The sequence below is a fragment of the Elephantulus edwardii genome, unplaced genomic scaffold (assembly GCF_000299155.1).
Source record: "Elephantulus edwardii isolate Elephantulus edwardi_28Jun2011 unplaced genomic scaffold, EleEdw1.0 scaffold00034, whole genome shotgun sequence".
NCBI classification, from domain to species: Eukaryota; Metazoa; Chordata; class Mammalia; order Macroscelidea; family Macroscelididae; genus Elephantulus; species Elephantulus edwardii.
The window spans coordinates 17,885,757-17,910,966 of record NW_006399784.1 but is presented as its reverse complement, the minus strand read 5'-3'; the positions used below and the strand labels follow the sequence as shown (position 1 = coordinate 17,910,966).

At 38.3% G+C, this 25,210-nt stretch overlaps 1 protein-coding gene across 2 annotated transcripts in view; it reads left to right on the top strand.

Moving 5' to 3' along the window:
* TRIM2 (tripartite motif containing 2) overlaps nucleotides 1–19,857 on the top strand; it is a 189,787-nt gene extending 169,930 nt beyond the window's left edge. For both annotated transcript variants that reach the window (XM_006884464.1, XM_006884463.1), the window contains exons 9-12: nucleotides 7,698–7,866; nucleotides 8,966–9,036; nucleotides 13,182–13,322; nucleotides 18,314–19,857. In XM_006884464.1, the coding sequence (XP_006884526.1) occupies nucleotides 7,698–7,866; nucleotides 8,966–9,036; nucleotides 13,182–13,322; nucleotides 18,314–18,466 (534 nt within the window). In that variant the 3' untranslated portion in view covers nucleotides 18,467–19,857. The remainder of the gene's footprint in view (nucleotides 1–7,697; nucleotides 7,867–8,965; nucleotides 9,037–13,181; nucleotides 13,323–18,313) is intronic.
* The last annotated feature ends 5,353 nt before the right edge of the window (nucleotides 19,858–25,210 follow it).

Genomic DNA, 25,210 nt, shown 5'->3' with positions numbered 1-25,210 from the left:
CCTGATTTTTAAGACAGAATAATCTTTGGTGTGCATAGTGTATAGAAAAAGATGGGCAGTCTCCTCCCATGCAATTATCTGCCTCTGAAAACCCTCTGGAGGGCCACCTACGGGTCAGTTCTGACTCGATGTACACAACAACATGCCTTTTAAAAACATTTTGGAAAAGACATTGCAACACTGAGGAAATCTTAATTTTATTTAAAAAAAAAAATCCCAAGAATGGCCACCAAATGAGCCCCAGTCATGAGCTCTGGCAGCTAAGCAAAAGGTTGGCACTCTGAGCCCATCGGTGACTGTGAGGGAGGAAAAACCTGGTATTCTGTTTCATAAGCATTTCAGCCTAGGAAATCCTATGGAACCAATCTAATCTGTCCTGTAGGGTTGCTCACAGCCATAATCGACTGGTACTCAGAAATGACTGAAGCAAGGGACTTTGGTAACAAAATAAAAGGCTGCTTTTAAAAGTATGATCAGTGTTGGCCTATCTAGGGAGGTGACCTTAAAGCCAAGACCCACAAAAGAAGCTTTTGGCTTCTTGAAGCTTGAGAGTCAAGGAGAGGGCTCAGGGTCAAACATCTCTAACCCCATTCCAAGCGTTGGTCAGGAATTTGACTGATTTATAGTAGAATGGGAAAGCAAATGATTGGTTGACTCGTTTCCCTTTGAGTGGAACTGACTCATAGCTTACCTTTCAGTGGATTTTCAGAGATTGGAAACCCCATGGGGGGGGGGGAGGCAGAATTTCCCATCTATCTCCAAAGAAATAGCTGGTAGATTCAAACCCTTTGCCTTTGAGTTGGAAGCACAACTCCTTACACTCTATGCCAAGAGTGAGGATTGACATATTTAAGAGAGGGGTCCCTGCTTTGTGGAGAACAGATAAGGTTGTGTTTAACTGTCCTCATTTACAGCTGACCTTCCAGCAGGTCTCCAAGGCTGTAAATTGCATGAGAACCAACTGCCGATCTTTCTCCCAAGGAGTCATTAGTGGATATGAACAACCAGAGAGCCCCAGCTTTTGACTTAGCAGTGCAGCTCCCTGTGGACTGTGCCATCAGAGCTCCCTGTTTCATCAAAATCTCACATCCAGAAATGTAAGAACTAGCTATATCTACAGACCTTAAGAGGCCAAGAGGGACCAGTCCTCGGAAAAGGACATCACCCTCGGAAAGGTGGAGGGACAGCACAGGAGAGGAAAACCCCAGATGAGATGGATTTACACAGTGACTGGGGTGGTGGGGGTAGGTTATGTCAGAGACAGTGAATCTGGCTCAGGACAGGGTAGGCTTCCCAGTTGCTGTACATAGGGTCGTTCTGAGTCGTGGGTGACTCGATGGCACATAACAACGACGACGACGGAGCTTGGAACCAGATCCTGTACATGATTGGTACTAAATAAATGTTTGTTGAATGGCTGAATGAACAAATGAGCCACACAAATGAGCTTTTTTCCTCCTTTGTTTCTTCCTTCTGTGTTTCATGTGTGCTCTGCAGCTTTCAATTTTATCTGGGACTTAGAGGGGAAAGGTATGTGTCAAGCTCACAAAATTTCCATTTAAAATCAATTTTTACCTTATCTTGAATCTCCTCTGAAGAGTATAGAATGAACTCAGCCTCTTGCACAGTTGAGTTCTGTAAGCCAAATCCTGGTATGAGTCTGTGCATAGACCCCAGCACTGCCATGTACTCTCTCCTCCAAAGCTGTTGTTGCCAGTATACAGTTGGCATTGATGAGAGAACTGTGAGAAGATGAGAATTCAATCTGAATTCCACCCAGCCTCTTCAGTTTCCACACCAAAGACTCACAACGTGAAAGACACATTGCAGGTTTTTATGTCTTTAAGACAGAGCATGAGATCCTTTTCCCTTTTCTTCTCCCTTTTCTCTCACCTCCTCTCATTTCTCCATGCTCTTTGTTTCTTCTTCCTCCTCATGGCAAAGTTTGAAGGACGTAATATCTTCCCTTCTTTTCTATCATCCACTTCTTAGCTGTTATTTTCACTACTCTCTGTCCAATTTTTCCTTCTCATTTTCCCTCTTGATTTATTTCTTGTAGCCTACACAGAAATATTTTGTAATGAGAAAAAAAAAGAGTCTCTATCTTATTGGGAACTAATGGTGACCACATATATAACAAAATAAAACCCTGCTTAATCCTGTGCCACCCTCATTCCTGGCTACCATATTCCAAAATATCTATGTAGTGAATTAAGTACTGCAGTCTGACCCACTAACACCAAAATTACTGATGTTCCAAGTTTCCTGTAGATGAGATACTCTTAGGCTCAATGCAGTAATTTTCATTTCACCTAATGGAATTCTTTGCCGTTAAACTGAAAATGATGAAGAGAGTTGAAGGAAAAGAGGCTTTCAATGACAATTTACAGTTCTTCTTTTGAACCCACACTAGTTCTCACTCTATGATAGCAGTGGAGTAATCCTTTATTTTCTTCTTTTACTCTAGGTAATTGTGACCCATCTGAGACAAGGCTGAGTCATTTCAGTAACAGCTAGTGCTCACAGTGTTAAGTAGTAATGCTATTATACATTTATTGTCATAGTGATGCCATCCTTTTATCTCTGCTGACATCCCTTGCATTCAGACATGAAATAAAGTATGACAGTTCTTTTGCAAGCCATCATGTTATAGTCTCTTTGATCTTGTGGCTAGATGGTAAAGCCAGAATCAGATTTCCACAAAAAATTCTCTTGCCAAAGATACCATTGTTTCCTGTGTCCTTCCTCTAGTAGTAATATCATTTTCCTCTAAAATATCAAATATGAGTATCAGCCACTCACATATTTAAAGTATAAAAAAAGGGGGGGAACTGGTCACAATAATTTAGAATCTTGTTTGCAGTAGTATGTGAAACCAAATATTTATAGTATAAACATTAGAATCGATTAGATTAGTATATGTTTACAATAGTTGTAGTTCTCTCTTTTTTTGATACTAATGATTGATTTTATTATATATTCATTTGCATTAAATTTAAAGTTGCATTCTAAAAAAAAAAACACAACACCATGTAAAGATGGAACACTCACTATGGGAAAGCCACCCTCCCTCCATAACCTCTGCTTCTTACAGCTTCATGTCTCTTTAGGAAGAGAACTCTATGGGGTAGGTAGAGTATCAGCCAGATGGGTGAGGAGGAGACCTTCCATGGGTTAGATGATGTGCCTGCGAGCCAGATGATGTGCTCGGCTTTCCGTTATCTTCTCAAGAGAGTCTGCACAAATAGCTGCCTTTTCACAGATGAGGAAACTGACGTCCAGACTACTGAAAGGACAAGTGAATTTTTGTCTTAAGTAACTGAAAGAAGAGTATTGTTTTTTTTAAAATTAGGAAGTGTGTGTTTGTGTTTTCTTTAGTTTCTTTCCCCCCCTTTACTTAAGGGTGGAAATGCAAAGATAAATTTGGTTTGACACTGCTTGGATTTAAGGTAACAGCTTTTAAATTGGCCATGACTAGAGATGCTGGTTTGGGAATACATGTAGGTGACAGATGATTGCCATAAACATAAATGAGATCTTGGAAGTGTGTGCAGTCACACAATCCAGTATGGTAGCCCTTTGTGGACCTTGAGAGCTTGATTTGTGGCTGGTCTGGATTGATAAGCACCTTAAGTGTAAAGTAGAGAAACTATGGGATCGCAGTGTTCAGATTAGTTGTTCATAGGGTCACTATAAGTTGTGCTTGAGTTGATGGCACCCAACAACAACAACACGTGGTGGCCTAGTGTTAAAAAACAATGTTACAATCCTAAAGGCATGCACCACTGCTCTGCCAGAGAAAGCTAGGCAATCTCCTGTCATGCAATTTACTGTCTCTGAAAACCCGCTGGAGGGTCAGCGATAGGCCAAGTCCAACTTGACAGTACAAAATAACAATATAAAAATACTCACTAGATTTCAAAGACTTAGTCTTTAAAAAGTCAAATATCTCTAGTTACAAGAAGCTGTAAGGCAAGCCTGGAGACACGCAGTTCGAATCCACCTTCTGCTGAAGAAGGAGGGACAATCTCCTCCTGTGTACCAGTCGGATCAGATTTGATGGTACACACAAAAAAAAGAAAAAAATAAAAAAAATTTTAAAAAGTGAAATATCTCTATATTTTTATATGTTGAAGTGCTAGTACTTTAGATGTAATAGGTTAAATAAAATGTTGTTGTTGTTGTTATGTGCCGTCGAGTCATTTGCAACTCATAGCGACCCTATGTACAACAGCCCTAAACCCTGCTCTATCCTGTGCCAATCGCACTGCCTCTGACAAACCCATCCCGATTACCCCAGTCACTTAATCAATCCATCTCATAGAGGGTCTTCCCCTCTTGCGCCGTCCCTCCACCCTCCCTCCCAAGCATGATGTCCCTCTCCAAGGACCTGTCCTTCCTTTCAACATGCCCAAAGTATGTCAGACGAAGCCCCAGAATCCTTGCCTCCAAGGAGTTGCTTGGTTTAATCCTCTCCAGGATGAATCTGTTTTCTTGGCAGTCCATGGTACATTCAGTACTCTCCTCCAGCACCACAGTTCAAAGGCATCAATTCTCCTTCTGTCCTCCGTAGTCATTGTCCAACTTTCTGATGCATAACAAGTGATTGCAAAGACCATGGCCTATATCAGGCACACCTTAGTGTCCAGAAATACATAATGTTTTTATCTTTTTGTTTGTTTTTTGGTGTGATGAGACTACTAAAAAGTTGAAATTGTTTATTTGGCTCAAAATATATTTCTATCAGAAGCTCTGCTGCTATAGTCTGTAGGGAGTTGCACTACTAACCCAAAGTCCGAAAGATATGTTGCAATAGGAAAAATCTGTCAAGGGCCCCTCCAGAGTCCTAAAGAGCAAGGATGACAGTTTAAAGACTAAGGTGCACCTAATTCAAGATAGGATCTTTTCAAGTACTTGCTGTGCACAGGTACAGCACAGCAGCTGTGCATAGGTAAGTTGGACAGTGCCTAAGGATGGATGGAAGAAAAATCAATGCCTTTGAGTTGTGGTGTTGGTTAAGAGTACTGACTATGCCATCGATTGCCAAAAGAACTCAGTATTAGACACTTTGAAAGGGTTTTCGTTGTTGTTAGATCTTGTTGCATCAACTCAAGTCCTAGTAAGCCTACGTACAACAGAGCTAAACACTGCCCAATTGTATACCATCTTTATAGTCTCTTCATACTCAAGCCTGTTGTTGTGGTTACTCTGTCATTCAATCTTGTTGAGGATCTTCCTCACTTTCTATGGCCCTTTCTCCCTACCAAATACGATGTCCTTTTTCAGGGACTGCACTTCCTAGCAATGTCCACAAAATATATAGAACAGAGTCTCAGCATCCCTGCCTCTGAAAAGCACTCTGCCCACCCTTCTTCCAACTTAGATTTGTTTGTTTTTTGGCAGTCCATGGGATATTCAGTACTTTTCTCCATCACCACAATTCAATGGCATCAATTCATTTTCCCCTCTTCTTTATTTTCCAGCTTTTTAAAATCTTAATAATAAGATTAAACTATCATTGGGGGCAGCAGCTATAAAACTCACTGTCTTTGTTTACCTAATATCTTTTTAAAATTTTTTTATATTACTCTAATTTATTTTAAAAGTTTGAATACATTATTTTACACAAAAGGTCCTTCCCATTTCCTTCACCCCACCCACCTGTCGAATTGTCCAACCTTACGACTAACACCCTATCCACCCCCCTCCTTACCCGTCTATGTCCACCCTACCTCTTCTCCACCTTCGATCTGCATATTCATTCTACAATAATGGTTTTATACAGTATTTGTCCTTGTGGGACTGAGTTAGTTCACTCAGCATAATGCTCTCCCAGTCCCTCTCAAGTTAGGTTGTTATTTACAAAGTATTACTCTTGCGTGCTGTGTAGTATTCCATTGTATGAATCTACAACTTCTCAATCCATTTATTTGTTTACCTAGTATCTTAAACACAGTTTCAGGAACTAGTACATACTTAACCAGTGTTTGTGTATATTAAATAAATGGAAGGGGGGAAGTGAGTGAAATACATCTTTATAAGTACTCTGGGAAATGGAGCTATAAAGCACAAGTTAAAGGCAATAAATATATTCTTCATAGCAGATAGTCATTTCTATATACACTGTAGCCTACTCAGAGAAATGAATAATATTTAATACACAAATGTTATATTCAGTATAAATTTAATGTTCTTCTGTTTTAAAACACAGAAAATTAGAATCATCTCCTCATAATTATTATTCTGTAATAATACTAGACTTTTTTCATTAATATTTTCAACAAATACCTACAATCTGTCAAGGGTACTAAGCTGGGAGTACACAGTGAATAGAGCAGTCTTGATCCCCACTTGCATGGAGTTAAAGGCAAAGAAAGGTCCATAGTGGATGCCTGGAAATTGTGATATCAATTATAATACATGGAGACAACAGTGATTCCTTCCTTCTCATGACTGCTTAGCATATGCTACATTCTATGCTAAATACTTCATTATTTTACTTAATACATAGTCCACAAATACCCATGGAAAATACTGAGGACATTTTTTAACCTTCTTAATACATAAGGAATCTGAAACACAAGGACATGAAATCCATTTGTGCTAAACATAGTTGTTGCCAAACCTAGTGGCAGAAGCACAGGACAAGATTTTCTCATTCCTGGTCTAGGGATCGATCACTACTCTACACTGCTTCTTTTGAAAAGAACCTCAGTTAGAGGGATTCTAGAACATGCTTTTTTGGTGGTAAATACTATGCAGCATTCAGGAGCAGTGATTTAGAAAAATATTATAAATCATAGGAAAGGCCGGAGAGCATTATGTTGAGTGAGCTGACTCAGTCTCATAAGGACAAAATACTGCATAAGACCATTATTGTAAAATGAGAAGGCTTACTCGTAAGATGTGTACAATAGTCTGAAGAGGGAAGGGGAGGGGTGTAGGAGGAGTAGGGCTGGGGAGAAGGGGAAACTCAGGGTCATAGAGTTTGTTGGGCAGAGGATGGAGGTGAAGGAATTAGGAAAGATCCAGTGGAGACCTGAAAAGGTAGGGTAATGGTGGACTTGGATTATTGGTGATTAATTTTTTAAAACACAGTGTACGGGAATGATCATATGAAACACAGTGTGAATAGAGGGATGTGTGCAGTACAATGTATATAATCAAACACAATGTATAGGAATTTTTTGTGTGAACCAATATAAAATTAAAGATAATGTTTTTAAAAATAGAGATTTTATTTAAATATCATTAGCAGATAATAGATGCGGCAAAGACAGTTAACTTCCCCAGGTAGAAGGTCACTGAGCTCTATGAGTAGCTCATATGAGTTTAATGAACCCAATAAATGTTTTTGTTTTGTTTTGTTTTTTTGTGTGTTGGGGTTTGGTTTTTTTTGCGAACAGGGCCTTTATTTGGTGCTTTGCCCCTGCAGGGTCTGCACGGGACCAGGTCTGCAAACAGTAGTTGGTTGTGTGCAGAGAGCACCTTTGGGGCTCCCCGCCCCGCCTGTGCCCCCGCCGGTGCCCCCACCGGAGTTGGCAGCCGGCGAGACGCGGCGTTGGGGGTGGGGCGCGAGCAGCCGCAGTCACGGGGGATGGCAGTTGCACGAGGGGCCTAAATGTTTATTAAGACAAATGTCTATATCCATACACTGCAGTGCTTTAAGCTTTGATACGTGTGCTTGTTTCCAACAGACAAAAATTGGATCAGGAAAACTGATGGGGCCCAAAGGAGTTTCCGTGGACCGCAATGGGCACATCATTGTGGTAGACAACAAGGCATGCTGTGTGTTCATCTTCCAGCCAAACGGAAAAATAGTCACCAGGTTTGGTAGCCGAGGAAACGGGGACAGGCAGTTTGCAGGTACACTCGATGGTAATATGTAAACCCCCTTTTCTATGCTTCTTCTGCTCACACTTGCATGATGGCGGAGCATGTTGAAGACACGGCATCCCCAGCATGTTTGCTGGCTTTGGGAGAGATGCTGGGGATGGGAGCCAAGCAAAAGCATGGTTAGATGCTGCTCAGCTATTCCCTTGCTGTGGGTTGGCCTGAAATCCATGTGTGGGGTTTACTGATGGCAGCTTACAACTCAGAAGTCGAATCCTCGAATAGGACTATTAAATAAAATGGGATTTCTTTAAATTACTGCTTTTAAATAGAAGATGTTTGGGAAACAGCAGAGTTACTCCCATTTCCACGTCGCTACAGTTGCCTTTTAAAGACATTTTGCATGAGAATTTGTCACTTCCTAGGTGATTAGAAGAAAACACTGGAGGATATTTGAGAACTTTGGTAAACGAGGGCCATGTCCTTTGCTTCTCTTTTTGGTAAACCCCTTTGCAAGCTTGCTTAGTTTTTCATTCTCCGAATCCGTCTTGTTACGTTTCTTTTTAAAAGGATGCTTCTCATGTTCAGTGTTAACTTTGTATAATCTTTCACTGTGCTTTGTCTCCAGTTCTGCCAGGTTCTGAATGTCACCCAATATTAGGGAATGTGGGTTCTTAAGAATATCATGCACTGCCGTCTTTCCTCCAGTGCTAAGAGTGAACATGTCTTTCCTCTCTAGGGAGTTGAGGGACCTAAAATGATTTAATACCTCCTCAGGGGAGCTGGCAGATTGTGACTTTCAGATGGTGGTGTGGAGAATGAATTCTGATGCTTGGTGCTCACTTCACTTCATCAGGGCTGCTCAAATGGTTAACCTAGATCTGGAAGAAGTCAGAGTAGATGGGCACAGTGTCGCACAGCATAGGATCCAAGCTGCCTGGATCCAGAGGCACGGCTGAAGGATGTTCAGACTGAGCCTATAATTATTTGTTCTTTCTTAAATAATAGAGTTAATATATATATATATATATAAAATGGGTGTGTTTCTTTTTTAACAGTAATTATGATATTATTGCAATGAATCATTTCTGGTGTTATGAACATCACGTGTTTTCCCCCATTTCTATTGCAGGTCCCCATTTTGCAGCTGTAAATAGCAATAATGAAATCATTGTTACAGATTTCCATAACCATTCTGTCAAGGTACTTAAACACAAAAGTTGTTCCTTTTTAACTGCCTTTACTAAGATCTAGATCTAGGAGAAAACACCTAATATATAAACATGAAAAGAGTAGATATTGCTTCTACCTAACAGATGCACATTTTAATTCAGACATACAGATTTTGAAGAGTCACGAACTGAACAGAATATAGTGGCAATACGTTTCTTAATTTAAAATGGGTATAAATGGAGATAATTTTAAAATTAAAATGAAAAATACTTGAACTAAGCTGGATTTCTGCAGATTAAATTTTGTAGATCCTTGGAGGCAAGGGTGGTGAAACTTCATCTCACATACTTTTTGAGTATGTTGTTGAGCTGGCCCAGAGGGACTATTTCTTGAAAAAAGACAATGTGCTGGGAAAGGTCATAGAAAGAGGAAAATCTTCAAGCTGGACTGATGTAGTGACTGTGACAATGGGCTCAAGCGTGTGAGGAAGGGTGAGGATAGCAAAGCAGGCAAGGTTCAGATCTGTTGTCCACAGGTCACTGTGGGTTGTAGTTGATTTGACAGTACCTGACAATAATATTAGAGTAACTTTTAAAAATTGTTTGCATTCTAAACCTTTTGATATTGGCATGCTGTGACATAAGAGTTCTGAGCAGAGCAGGGGCAGAAATTGGCCCAGATTTACATTCATGTGGCATGCTTCAAAATTCTTAGAATGCTTTCACAACCTTGATGTTATCCAGATAATGACTTTGTGCCGTTCACTTCTGCCAATAGGGAGAGAAATTGTTTACCTTTATTATGAGCAAGTCAGGAAATGATAAGATGCTTCAAAACAAAATTCTTGTTTACTGAAACCAGAATGTATCTTGTAGTCTTCTAGACCAGGGTTCTCATGGTGTGGTGCCTGGTTCTGAGGCTGTCCTTGGCCTTGAGTTCGCTCCAGGGTTGTGACCCTCATGGTTGAGCCTCCTTGCCCACCTCATGTGGATAAGCTAAATTCTCTGTCTCTACCTCTCTCTGTGGGAGGGGTCTTAGGAAAAGGACACTTGACAAAATAAATATGGATGGATGGTAGTGGTGGGCAACAGAGAACAAAGAGGCAACAGGGTCTGGGCTGTGTGGCGGCTCTTACCAGGGGGGTGTGTATATCTAAGAACAATACAACTGGTACCATACTTCCTGCCTTCAGGAGCTTATAGTAGAGGAATCATTCATTTAAGTACAAGGCACCTAGCAAGAACAAATCCCATCTAGATTTAACCAGGCAAAAGCCAGAAAATGCCTGGCAAAGATGCTAAGCAACTTCTTTTTCCCCCACACAACCCCCTCATCACAACTGTGGTGGCCTCACAACCTTTCCCCACCTGTGTTCCTGAAGTCCCTAAGACTGAGTGAAGCTGGGTCAGCCCCTGTGGATAACGCTGGCCGGCAATGTAAAAGGAAATAAAACATATGTAAATAACAAAAACAGCAAATAAATTATGTAGCAGTAACTTATATCTTAAAAACAGGAATGTTAAAAAAAAAAAAAAGAAAAAATTTACAAAAAAAAACAAACTGTGATTCCCATAGCAGAGAACACCATACCAGGGCAGACGTTCAAATGGATGTGTTTGGGATGAGTCAAATTTTTAAATCGGAGAAAGATTTTCATCAAGGTTGTTAAAAATGTTCTAGAAAAACTTGTTTTGAAAAGCAAAGCTATAAAAACTATTTCAGTCAGTACTTCTTCTTAATGTTTTCATTTGACTAATTTACAAGCAAGTAAATGACTTTCCAGTTGAGGATAAAAGAAAATAGTAATTTTTTTAAATTCTTCGTATTGTTATGTACCATCAGGTAGGAACCTCATAGCTAACCTTCCAGTGAGGTTTCAGAGACTGTCACAGAGCAGCTGGTGGATTCAAACCACACACCTTTGGGTTTGGCAGGGCAACTCCTTACCATTAAATCAACAGAGCACCTTTTTTTTTTTTTTAAGATTCCAAAAATGCTTCTGTCTTCATACATTAGAGCTAGATTATTTCCATTATTTCTTTAAACTCAATTTTTTCCCTTATTTCAGAAAACCACAGTCGTCTTTTGTTTTTCCCTTATAACAGCTATTGCAAAATTATTTTCATAAAATATTCAGACTGTTATTTCCCCTGAAGCGGTGCACTTAGCAGTAGTTCTGGATTCAGGCAATTTCTCTGTTGGCAGATGTGACAATGATACCTGTTGGCCAGGACTAACGTGTGGCCTAGTTAGCCTGATTAGCTACCCTCTACATGGGTTTCCTTTTCATCACTAATAAGACTGTGCTTGACATTCTTCCCAATTCCCAAGCGCAGCTGGAGTACTTGAGCTGCTTAGATTATGCCAGAGGAAGCATACTGAGTCAGAGAGACACAAACAAGCAAAGTTTATTTGTAGATCTTAGTAAGGTAAGGAAGAGAATAACAAAGTATATGCTTCCTTTTCCTTGGGGGAAAGAAATCTGGGTAGGTATGGTGTCAGGCTCCTAACCATGCCTGTCCTCGAAAACTAGAATATTTTATGTAAATGGAATGAGAAGAGGAAAGAGGTTTGTTATTTTGCTTTGTTCTGTTTTTAAATCTAGTATTTACTGTCTCTGACCTTCCTAAAAACCCAGAAGACTGATTACTGGAGAACTGTTTAATTAATTCAGAAAAATTCTTCTTAAAATTATTTTCTCCTTGAGGGTAGAGGTTTTCCCTCTTGCTCTGTTGTGCTTAATGGAAAGAAATAGTCTTTTTAAACCTTTGTGATCACAGTTGAAAAACCTCCATTGAGTCTGTGTTCAGATTGAGTGGACGCATTTACATTCAACATTTTGGAACCTTTACAAGTCCAAATCAACTCAGCAGAAATAAATTTGGACATAAGGTAGCCAGAGTGTTCCTTGGAGGCAAAGATGACAAAGCTTCCTTTCATATACTTTGGGTAGGTTGCTAGGAAAGGCTATTCTTTACAGAGTGGCATTATGCTTGGGAAGGTGGAAGAACAGAGAAAGAGACGAAGACCCTCAGTCAGGTGGATTGATACAGTGACTGTCCTGATGGGCTCAAAAAAGTCAGAGATTGTGAGGATGGCACAAAACAGTAGAAGGTTCAGATCTGTTCTTCACAGGGTCGCTAGGAGTCATACTCTTGACAGCATCTAACAATAACTAGTTTACATGATGATAATGTGTACTCTGAAGAACCAACCCACAGGAGGTTTTCAGAGACTATAAACCCCAAGAGAGGAGAGTTCCTATCTTTCAGCTATGAAGCAGCCTGGTGTATTTGAACCATATGCAATTCCTTACCTCTGAGCCATCAGTGCTTCCTACAATACTATATATAGTAATACTATTGATAAAAACATTTACTTAGCCACAACAGCTCATTTCTTGATTATATTAGATACAGAAAATATCCATAAAGTGTACACTTAGCAGCTTCCCCTCTTATGAATAGATTCTATCCAAAGCTTTAAGCTCATTTTAACTAAAAATAAAATGAGAGTAATAAGAAAAATTACCTGATTACCGTATCTCTCTATCTAGCTCGCGCTCTTGCTCTCTCTTTTTTGCGTGCTCTCTCCTCTCTTTCTTCTCTCTCTCTCTCTCTCTCTCTCACACACACACACACACACACACATACACACACACACAGATACACAATGAATTGCCCTGAGACAGTTGTAAAATCCAATCCATTTCTTTTTAGTACATTAAACTTAGTAAAATGGATTTCCGTTTTAACCATCTAGCCTAGCAAAAAAACTCCTTCTCTTTAGCCAAAGTTTGAGTTTGAACTATTATCCATCTAGTTAGAAGTATAATTTCCCATTCTTGAGATCTAGCTATTTCTTTAAACTTAGAATAGTACTGTTGAAAAGAGTATATATAGTACTTTATAGTTTAAGTATTTTAATACAATTAAACAAACCAAAAAAGTAGTAGTGGTTTAACAAGTGAAAAAAAAAACACATTTATGCAGTAAATTGTGTAATTACAAGTGATATGGCTGGCTGTCTAGTTTGTAGAATTTTTTGTTTGTGATATATTTAGAATATATTAAATCATGTCTTGTTAGAAATATCCTGCTCAAATCAAAGAGAAAATCTACAATAATTGGTACAATAATTTTAACCTTAAAATTATTTTTAAATATTTCCCGCAGGTATTTAATCAAGAGGGAGAGTTCATGTTAAAATTTGGCTCAAATGGAGAAGGAAATGGGCAGTTTAATGCTCCAACCGGCGTAGCGGTGGATTCCAATGGAAACATCATTGTAGCCGACTGGGGAAACAGCAGAATCCAGGTAGATCAAAGTGCTAATTTATTTGTTTAAAATGGCTAGTATTTATTAAAAATGAAGAATTGCTTTTCCTAATCTTGAAAATATTTTCATTCTTCACTAGTCAGATCAAAGGACCCTAGGTAATAATTCAGAAAGATGAAACAAATTAAAGTGAGGACATTAAAATAGAGCAACTGTAGTCAGAATTTACTTAATCTCAACAGGTTTGGAGTTTTTCTGTCATTTTATTTACATGTTTTGTTTGCATAAAGAAACCTCCAAAATCATATTTTCTCAACCTAGATCAAAAAGAGCTTGAAATAGTTTATGAGTAAAATTAAAGAAACCCATGAACAAAACACTTATATTAATATTTTCAGTAACTTTTAAAGTTAGTTTCCTTCTAGTAGTACTATAGGTAATAATCACAGTTATTTTATTAATACATGTTTTTGTCACCAAAAGAAATCTCAGATAGTTTTATATTATAATTGCAGATATATCAAGTTGTCATTTCTTCTCATCGCTTCAAAAATTACTGTTTACATTAAATTTGTCAATATTCCTTGTTATGCAACTTGTTATTAACAAAGTACATATTTTGGTTACTATATTCCAGTATAATTGTCTTCTTTTATATTTCTTGTAGTTTATTTATGCCTTTATAAGCATTATTCGATTAAGTACGCCAAATGTCAAAGAAGATTTATCAAAGAAAATTTTTAAAATGCATTGGATTAAGTAAAAATGCAAATTCTAGAATGTCATCAGCATTTGTGGGATGCAGTTAAAAGTAGTGCTTAAAGGGAATTAATGGCACTAAATGTTTACATTAGAAGAGAGGACTAATCTAAAGATAACAAGCCCAAAACAAGCAGAAGGAAGGACATAAAGAGTCAAGAATTAGTGAACTTCAACACAGAAAAATAGCTGGACGATGACTAGGGATGATAGAAGGAGCTTTGATGCCTTTGAGCTGTAGTGCTGGAGAAGAGTATTGAATATACCATCGCCCACTAGGAGAACAAACAGGTTCATCCTGGAGAGGGACTCAATGGCACATAACAACAACAACATAACCAATGAAACAAGAAGTTCATTTTTTCAAAAGATGAGTAAAATTGACAGTTTGTTAATAAAAATTACAGAGACACGTTTACTATTATCAGTAGTTAATCAGACCATGAAGACATCAAAAAGAGAATTCTGTGAACATCTCTGTACATATATATCTGACAACTTAGATGACATTGGCCTATTTCTCAAAAAGTACAAACTCTCCCACTCATCCCATCTGATATAGATCCTTTGAATAGCCCTCCCTACTATCAAGGGATCTCTGGTGGGTTAGTGAGTAGAAAGGAGATCTGCTAACCCAAAGGCCATATGTCTGTGGCAGTTCAAATCCCCCATCACCTCCTAGGGAGAAAGACAGGCAGTCTCCTCCAGTGTGGTTTACCACCTCAGAAAACCTGCTAACGAGTCAACTGGGAGTTGGTTCCAATTTCACAGCCATGAGTTGAGTTGAGTACTACTATTCAGAAGTCCTTTGGGTGGTGCAAACAATTCACACATTAAACCAGTAACAAAAAGATTGGTTCAGTTCAACCCAGAGGCATTTTGGAAGAAAGAGCTGGCAACCACTTATAAAAATCCAGCCAATGAGAGCACAGATCCACTCTAATACAAATGGGGTCTTTATGAGATGGAGTTAACTCATTGGCACTGAGTTTTACTCTTAAATTTAATTTGTGAGTATAAAATTTACCCCCCACACACACACTGAGAAAAACTGGATAAATTATGTATACTGCATTGAAACAGATGAGGGAAAGAATAATTTAAAAGTGATATACGATAGGGTATTATGGTTATCACAAGAGTCCAGAATTAAGGGTGCATAGTGGAGTGTACCTGGGGTGCAGGGGGATTGTATGCCAAAGTAAGAATTTTTCTTTTACTTTTTCAATGAGAGAAGCAAACTGGGGGGGAGGGAGGGTTGGGCAGGGAGAAAAGTGCAACAATGAATGAATGGAAATCCAAAATCTCTGTAAATGTTCATTAAAATTATTAAAATAAAATTATAAAAAATTTACCCCCCAAAAAAACCTCCAGAAATAAATTATTTCACTTAAGAAGTATACCAAATAGTGAAAGAAGAATTAGAACTAATTCCACATTCTCTTCCAGAATATAAAAAAGGATGGAAAACTTCCCAATTCAACTTAATGAAGCCGAATTTACTTTGACAACAAAACTAGGACAAAAAAAGAAAACTATAGACCTATAAAGAATTATACAGCATGATCAGGTGGTGTTTACTATAAGGTTATAAGCCTGTTACATATTTGAAAAAAAAATGTAGTTTATCATGTTAAAGAAGAAAAATAAACACATGAAAGTTTGTTGAGCATCACTAGACACTGACCAGAAACCATGGGCATTACTGTCGAATCAGTTCTTTTCTTTTTTTTTTTTTTTTCAATGTGTTTGGAGTTTTTTGAAAGTTTTTTTTTATTTGTCGAGTCAATGCTGAATCCCAGCAACCCAGTAGGAGATGGGAGGGTCCCATGGCTGTAATCTTCATGGAAGCAGACCTCTTTCTCCCATAAAGTGGGTTCCAGCCTTTTGATTATAGCCAAATGCTTGCCCAGAGCACGAGCAAGACTTCCTCACTTGCTATTCACTTACCCCTCATTGCCCTTCAGTCAGAACCACTTCATAGCTACTCAAAGCTGACCCTTCGGTGGATTTTTTGAGGCCGTAAATCACTCAAGAGGGGACTGCTTGTCTTTATATCGCAGAGAAGCAGGTGGATTCAAACTGCCCGCATTTGGGATGGCAGTGTAACTCCTTACCTGAATTCAAGCTAAAACTCCAGTAATATATTACCTAAGAAAAATAGTGATAATAATAGTTCCAGATGTTGGCAAGGCTGTAGAGAAACACTACCAATGGAAATGTAAAATGGTGTATTCAGTCTGAAAAATAGTTCAACAATTTCTTAAAAATTAATGTACCTACAGTGATACTACTCTTAGGCATTTGTCCCAGAGAAATTAAAACCACTGTCCACAAAAAATCTGTTCCTCACTGTATACAATTTGCATTCAGTATATTTGTAAGAACAAAAAAGACTAGCAGATTGACTTTGATCTAGGGTCTATTTCTTAGAAAAAGAATTTATAAACGTAACACGGAATATTTTTATTTCTCTAACAGATTTATCTTAATTATCTCAATAAACGTCTATAATTAAAAGAAGCATTCTGTATCTGATGAGAAATGTATTCGATCAGCAATCACAAATAGTGGCATCTACTTCCTAAACAACATGCGTCTGGAAACTCTATGAACTTTGATAAATGTTGATAGTTATAGAAAGGCTTCAGGACTTTTGTTCATAGGCCTTGTGCTCAACCTCGACTCAACAGCAATGAACAACACAGAATATTTTTATTTCTCCAATATATTTTTCTTGCTTAATTATCCCAATAAATGACTGCAGTTAAAAGACGCATTTCTGTATCTGATGAGAGATGTATTAGATCTGCAATCACAAACTTCAATAGCATCTACCTTCCTGCAGTCAACTCCAGTGCAATTGATAGCCCCAGAAGCTAATGGAGGATCTGCTGTCAGTCAGCGGGGACTTGAAGGCCACAGAGAGAGAGAGACACCTTTCTAGAGAAGCATGGCAGGAGTAAAGTCATGGAGCAGCTCTGCGCAGGACCACAGATGCTAGCTATCCTGTTAGTAATGTGACCTTGATGGAGTTTGTGTGAATAGCCTAGTTTCCTTTCAAAACATCAGGCCAAACAAAATTATCACAAGAAACCAGCCTGAGTGTTACGAAGTAGCAGTTTAAAGGCCTGGATTTATTCTTTTAAGCATTCTGCTGCAAAGCAGAAGGTCACCAGCCTGAACTCCTGGGTGCTCTGCTGGAGAAAGATGCCCCAGTCGGCTTCCATATGTATTTCAAACATGGAAACTGGGGAGCAGTGCTACAGTCCCCAAAGGTCCCTTTGCGTAAGAACTGACGCAGCTGTGCTGGGTTTGGTTTTGAGTTGGCAGAATCTTACAGACCAAAGGAAGACACCTTCATATTGTACGTGTTGAACTACTGACTTCTTTAAATTCACTCTTTACTAAAAAGTGACAGAGGACTTAAAATACATCTCTAGTTTCTCACTGAATATCGTGGTTCAGGGCCACTCTTCTGTGGCCAGTTGTTTTACCGTAGAGTTGAGACTGACCCATAGCTGACCCCCTGGCGAGTTTTTCAGAGGCAGTCACACGGGAGCAGACAGCCCATCTTTTTCCCGTGGAGCAGCTGGTGGCCTCGAACCACATGCCTCCGGGATTGTAGCATAGCTTCTTGCCACTAGGCCACCTGTCTAGTTGCTGATTTTTCTCCCTTGTAATCAGAAGTGAAAAAGGGCAGTGAGGAAGGAAGGGTACGAATGAAGGCCTAGATTGAGAACCAAAGGCCTTTCATTTTTCAAGGACTATCAGCAGCCATTCTCACCAGACAGTTGTTGGGACTGCTATAGGAGCATAAGGAGATCTGGCATCTAATGGCATGTTCTGCCGTCAGTGGCTCTGCGACACAGAGGGAAAGGAGATAAAGTAAGTGGAGAGAGGAGTTTGAACATGATCGTGACCTAAACAAACCCTGCAGGGTGCACACCTACTTTATATATTTTATATTTAAAAACATCAGCAACAAAGGTTCCTGCATTCTGCAAATGCCAAAAACCGAAAGTTGCCCATTGACAGCCATCCATCATCACTGCAGAAGTAACCAATCTGATGATTGCTTCTGTAAAGATTGCAACTAAGAAAGCCCTCCAGAACAGTCCTACTCTGTAACACATTGGGTCTCTCCAGGGTCACAAACCAACAACAGAAACAGGATCAACAGTAAAAAGTATCAGCGGGTTTTTCTGACTTGGAGTTTGGCATATCAAGACAACTTTCCCCCTAACACTCTGACTTTGTCTGTTTTACAGGTTTTTGATGGCAGTGGATCGTTCTTGTCCTATATTAACACATCTGCTGACCCACTCTACGGCCCCCAGGGCCTGGCCCTAACTTCAGATGGTCACGTTGTGGTTGCAGACTCTGGGAATCACTGTTTCAAGGTCTATAGATACTTACAGTAACAGTGGGCGGCTAGATACCCTTTACAGAGGTCTTGCACTATAAAGTGGAATGGATTTCTCAACGCGGGACCAGATTATGACTAGATTTTTTTTGCGCTTGAAGGAATCACTGATGAACTTTCTGAGGTTATTTCTGAATGTAACAATTTCCTTAAGACTGCGTATCTGATTTCTGCAATTCACCTTTAGGGTTACAAAACAACTCTTCTATTGAACCTATGAAAACTGCAAAGTTTTACACCTGTGAACTATGGCTTAGAGAACAGGGATTTATGTAGTTAAACTAATTTTGCAAATCAAACAAACATTTTAAAAACTTAGAATATTTAAAGATATTTGTTAGTCCTGTGAATGGTTGCTTTTGCTGAGAGCTTCCAAAAACACAACAAAATAAAATCAGTTGTCGTTATATACTTTATTTAACCTAGGCCACAAGCCCTGGGGGATCTTCTAACCTCACTTTTGCAGTAGGTATTACTCTTGTGACATTTTTTCTGGTCATCAGTAACTCTATATAAGTTACTTTAGGAAAAATAGGGCTGTCTTGCAAAATCCTCCCAGTTCTGATTGGCAGGCCTTGAGTTTAGCACTGAAGAATCAATGCAAATTTCCCAGCTTTGCTGGGTTAGATCAAAGAACCTTTCTGTGCATTCTTTTCACCTTTTGTGCTCACCCTGCATAAAAAAAAGCCAAGGGGTTTTGATTTCTAGGGAGATCAGAAATTCCTAATGTTTTGAAAAGCATATTATTAATACTAGTCATGCTACCTTTTGGTAAACAGACAGCCCCGTGAGCTTCAGATTCATGTACTGGCATGTAACCAAGGAAAGGGTAAGTCATCTTGTCTGTGCCATGTTCTCTCCTGTGTCTCTCCTTTTCCACTTCATGAAAGCGAAAGCTTTACCTCCTGCAAAATGTCAGCACATGTAGTAGGACACCAGTATCCTAGGACAGAGAGCCATAAGTAGCCCTTTGGAGGACGAATGGTGTCAACCAAAGGCATGTGATTGATCAATGGTTTCCCCTTAGAAAGCAAGTGTTACCAAAGTTGTGTTATTTCAAAAGCATTACAGGTAAGGGCATGTTACAGTTATTTATCATTGTCTAATGAATAGTAGAGGTGTTAAGGGACTATGTATACATGATTAGGGTAAGGTAGAATGTATAATATATAAATATATAGCTGACTCTTTGGTGTATTGAAATAGGCAGCACTCTAAAAGACAGACAGGCATCGTCCAGCCATTCTTCAGCACATTCCTTGACTGCACATCTTCAAGCCGTCCGAGAGGAGCAAGCCCTAAAGCAGATTCATTTCTGCCGTTTTCCAGGAATGATGGTGGTGGACCTTTAGTCAGGAAATGGCCTTCTGTGCGCTTAAGAGAAAAAAAGGAAAAAAAGGCAAAAATAAAAGTTCTACTTGAGTTGTGGTTAATTTAAAATTAATTTAAAGTAAGTACAAATGCATTTTGAGAAATGCTAAGAATAATTTAGTCACCAGTTAATCTGTCACTGAGACTGTAAATTAAGATGCTGTCATTTCCACTGTTTAATTTTCTGCTCAGTTCTACCAAATAGGATGTCATGTTTGGCATTTTCACTAATGCCTTTGAAGTCTTTCTTCACTGAAAGACCTTAGAACTGTACTAGTAAAAGAAAAATCAAAAACCTCTTCAATTATGTATAATTCCATGAATGTTGTATTTGAGGCTTATTGATTTATAATCCAGTCATTCTCTTAAATAGCATTTCAAATTCTGTTATAGGAAAGTTCTAGCTACTCCCAGTTGTTTATTAAATCTTTAGGACCAAATCAACATCTGAAAAAATTTTCTTCAGCAAGATCTACTTTTAGACTTAGTATTTTTTTTAAGCTCGATAGAGTTTGAAAAATAGTTAAGCCTGTTTATGACAAAGATGAAATTCAATAACATCTTTAGAATGTTAAACCAAGGCTCTGTCTTCTAATATCTGTGAATGAGTCTTTGAATATTCATGCTGAGTGTCTGCCTGGTGCCACGCGCTGCTCTAGGCACTGGGAGTAGAATGGTGTATGAAGCAGACACCCATCCTCGCCTTCCTGGAGTTTACAATCTAGAAAAGTATAACATTTGGCCCTCTCCTAACATTCTTCGTAGAGGATAGGCTAGATTCTTGATAGTTCTTAGACTGTTTAAGAGAATACTTATAAAATGGGTTAAATTACTTTTCGTTTGTTTACACAAGCAAAAATGGCTTCCTATTTGGATCCTAGGGCACCCTGGTGGTACCGTGGTTAAGCTCATGACTGCTAACCTACAAGTGGGAAGTTCAAGCTCACCAGCCACTCCATGGGAAAAAATGTGGCAGTCTACTTCGAGTATTGCCTTAGAAACCAGACAGGCAGTTCTACTCTGCCTTGTAGGGTTGCTGTGTGTAGGAATCGATTTGACGGCACTGGGTTTAAGATTTAGATTCTTCTATAGGCTAAAGATCTTAAGATTAGTTTATTTAAGAAGGTTTTTGGGTACAACATTTAAATTATATTTGTGAACTTGGGAATGAACTTCTAAATGAACCAGCCATCATTTTTCAAGCTGGATATCTCAAGAATAGTTGGATGCAAGATTAATTTTTTTATATATCAGTGCTGACACAAACTGGAATGAAATAGATTCAGATCTGTTCCACCATCAGTTGCTGAAATACATGCTTATGGACACTCCATTAAACACAATATTTTTCTCAAAAAAATAAGTATGTATGTTGAGGTACAGATAACATGTTATACTTGGATACATATGTGCATTTACTGTATTTCTTGGTATGCATATTTTGGGGGAAAACGTGCTGCTGATAAGATATAAAGAGACAAGATTGAAATAAAATCTTGTTGCATCCTATTGAAAATGGTTCCTGGTAAACTAAGAAGGATATTAAAAGAAGTAGCTTTTTTCTGGGCTACTATTGTTGTTTGATTCCTCTTTGTCATGTACAGAATCTGTTATATATTCATGATAAGTAGCACTGAAAAATTACTCATTCAATCCCCCTCCCTGGGCACTTAGGGCAAAATATTGCCAGTTAGAGTTTAAAGGTTAGTGACACATTCCCTCCCAATACAGAGCTCCCCTGCTGGACATGGGGCTATAGGGAGTCACTTAACTGATCATCAGAAACAACACATGAATCAAAGTCCTTTATGGAGTGTTTGCTCTTTTCAAAGAAAATAGTACTTGGTATTTTGACCAAACCTTATGTCTATAATAGCTAAACAAGTCCCAAAGTTTCCTTATTCTAATTTATTTTTCAATTAACTACTAGATTTGAGGCAAATAAATATACCAGATCCATGCAACTAGAACACACTTGCATCTGCTAGAAGTATACAGGGTATGTCTTAACACAGAGTTAACTGGAATAGCAGTACGTAAGCAAGTATCCATGGGTCTCTGAAGGGTTAACATAAATGCTGCTGGTAATGCCTGCTGAGTTAATAGGTGGAAACATCAAATAAACAAGTGATCTGCAGATTACTTCAAATGGGAAAAAATCTTTTTGTACGTTTTGACTCTCTTGTAACCTCTCTTATTTGCCAGCTTCTAAAAAGGGAGAAGTGTTTTCACTTTAATAGTTTAAAACAAGCCACTCCCAAAGTCGGGTAAAATTGCAGCTCTTTGATGCAAGCATTATCTAATTTTGCTTAAACAGTGAAAGTCATAATACTGTTGCATTCTGTAAATGTTGCAGGGTTTTAAAAACTTTACAGTTACTTTAATATTTTTGATAACTAAGAATCTAATATTGCCATAAAGGAAAACTTAAGTGCCCATTAAAGATCTGTTTCTTATAAAGAAATAATTTTTTTGTTTTAAATGACAGTAAGCTACAAATCATGATGTTAATCTTAAGAACTTTCTGAAGATGAATTGTGTGGCAGTGATTGTGTGATCTGTTTGTGGAGAATGTATGAACGTTATTAATATTCTAGTGTAGATTAATAAATTGGCTATGTTGTTCCAATGAATGTACAGCACTTCCATTAATTTTTGAAAGCAACACAGCCTTAATCTCAATGCTTTTGCTTTATGACATGGGAATGTTCTGTCCTCAGCAGAGTGTATTCTTGTAATAGAATTCTTTATATCATTCTCAATTCTATAGCCTTTCATTCCTAGATACGAGTGTGAAGGGTTTTTGCTTCCCCTTTTTCTTTTTAGATTTTGTACATTCCATCTTTATAGGTCTGTTTCATATGTCTGTGTATAGAACACCAAGTCTTGTGCTTTCTGACATTGATACTGATATATTATTTCCATTTGTTCTTTTATGACTCAAAATGCTGACTGCCTATTTAAAGAAAAGAATGAACTCTGTGCATCAAAGTGTTTGTATGTTCGTAGTTACATATGTACCACAGTATTTTGGATGCTTTAGTCTACAATAAAACTTTAAATTAATTCTGTCTTGAAACAGGAGAAACAAGATTCATATACTCTCTTTACCATATGCAGAATCGCAAATCATTATAATAAAGCTTGTTTTCTCCATTTTCAGAGTGAATGCTTACTTATTTTAATGTAATTACTTGTTGTTTATTTTTTTTCCATGAAGGAAGATGGAGGAACTTTCCAGAATATGTGGAAGCTACCAATATCTCAGCCAAACTGTGGCCAAATGTTAAGACTAGTCAGAAAAAGCTTAATAAAAATTTTCTTGGTTTTGATGTTGATAATAATATGTAGGGTGTATCTTTAACAAGGAACAGAAAAAATCAGAGCAGATATGTACAGTATATACATTTAAAAGGTTATAAGTATATGTCAAAATCACTCTCCCTTTCATAAAGAATCACAAGGTCAAGAGACCTTCAGGCATTCATGACATGAGAGGGACTTCACTACTAAAATTGCCTTCAGGGCCTAGAATTTCATTACAAAGAAATTTATCATGATAAAAACGTCCATGTTTTATTATGCTAATGGACTAGTGCACTGGAGATTTTCAGTGAAGCCTGACGGTAACGTGGAAAGTATGGGGTATTGCTGTTTTCAAAGTAGTTCGTTCCAACAATTTTTCTTAAAAATAAATATTTTTTTAAAAAATATTTCTTAAACACAAACCTGTAGTCACAATTTGGAAGTTGTCATTTTAATGCCTCATCTCCGGGCCAAAGTGATCTCCAAAAGCTTTGCGGACAGATAAGGCCTCTATTCTGGGAGTCTTAACTTCAACATGACCCAGCGCTGGTATTTTCAGTTCCTTTGTATATACATAAAAGTTGGACAGTAAGTAAGGAAGATGGAAGAACTGATCCCTTTGAATTGTGGTGGTGAAAGGCATTGAATATACTATGGACTGCCTAAAGAACAAATCTGTCTTGGAAGCAGTTCAACCAGGAAGCTCCTTAGAGGCAAGAATAGTGAAGTATCATTTACATACTTTTGCATATGTTGTTAGGAAGTACCAGTGCTTGGGGGAGGAAGTTCTTAGAAAAAAAAAATCATTGAAAGAGAAGACTCAATGAGATGGATTGACACAATGGCTGTAATAGAGGCCTTGAGCATGGTGGAGATTGTTAAAATAGGACAAGGTTTCCATCAGTCCATAGGGTTGCACTGAGCCGTATCCTCTAGGCAGCACCTAACAATAACAGTCATAAGAGCCCTGGTAGTACAGTGTGTCATATATCTGGCTGTTAATCAAAAGTTCAACAATTGGAATTTATTGGCAAAAGATGGGCCATTTCCTCCATTGGAAACCCAATGGAAGTTTGCTGTCAATCAGAAGTGATTTGACGGTCATGGGTTTTTGGTTTTTGTATAGTTAAGAGTGGTGTACGGACTTGGTGGTACTTGTTTGTTCTATGAAGGAATCGTGTATCTCTATCATAAATATCATTTGCATACAATCCTTTTCTTGCCCAGTAGTAAACCAACCAAACCCACTACCATCAAGACAGTCCCTACTCAGCAAACTTGTAGCACAGATGTACCTCATACTGTTTCCAAGTCTGTAAATCTTAACAGAAGTAGGTTATCATCCTTCTCTCATGCAGCAGCTGGTAGAATCAAACCACACATATTTTGGTAAGCAGCTGAAGTGCTTACCCTCTGTGTCATCAGGGTTCCTGAATATACACTGATAATAAACAACTCATGGTCATCAAGTGGATTCTCACTCATTGAGACCCTACATCAAGTTTCCAAGACTGTGGGTGGAGACTCTTCCTTCTCCTACAGAGCAAGCGACTGGATTAAAATTACCAAACTTGCAGCTAGTATATCAACAACTTAACAATTATGCCATTAGGGCTCCTTTCATATAGACTGATAGTCTTTTTTAAAAGGTGTCTCATTAAATCTCTGCCTTGTGATTTGCTGAAAGGGAATCAACACTAAAATTTATCTTAATTTTAAAAGTTTCCTGACTATGGTTTTGGAGGTTTGTAGGGTTAAACATATCTAGAATAAACTAAAACTCTGGGAGGGGCCACTTATGTTTTAGGAAATAGAAAAAGACCAAGAAAGGCACTGTTGAATAGTCGTACATATGAACATTCTTGAATCCTACTTCACTCACCTGGTGTTATATTTTTTTTATTATTATTAAATTTTATTAGTTTCAAAGAACATTCACGTGGATTCTGGGCTTTCACTCCTTCATTGCCGCACCATTCTCTCCACCCTCCTCCCCAGTTTGTTCTTCTTCCCCGCCATCCGAATGTCTGTTTTAATTGTCCAATTGCCACAGTGCTTGTCAAAG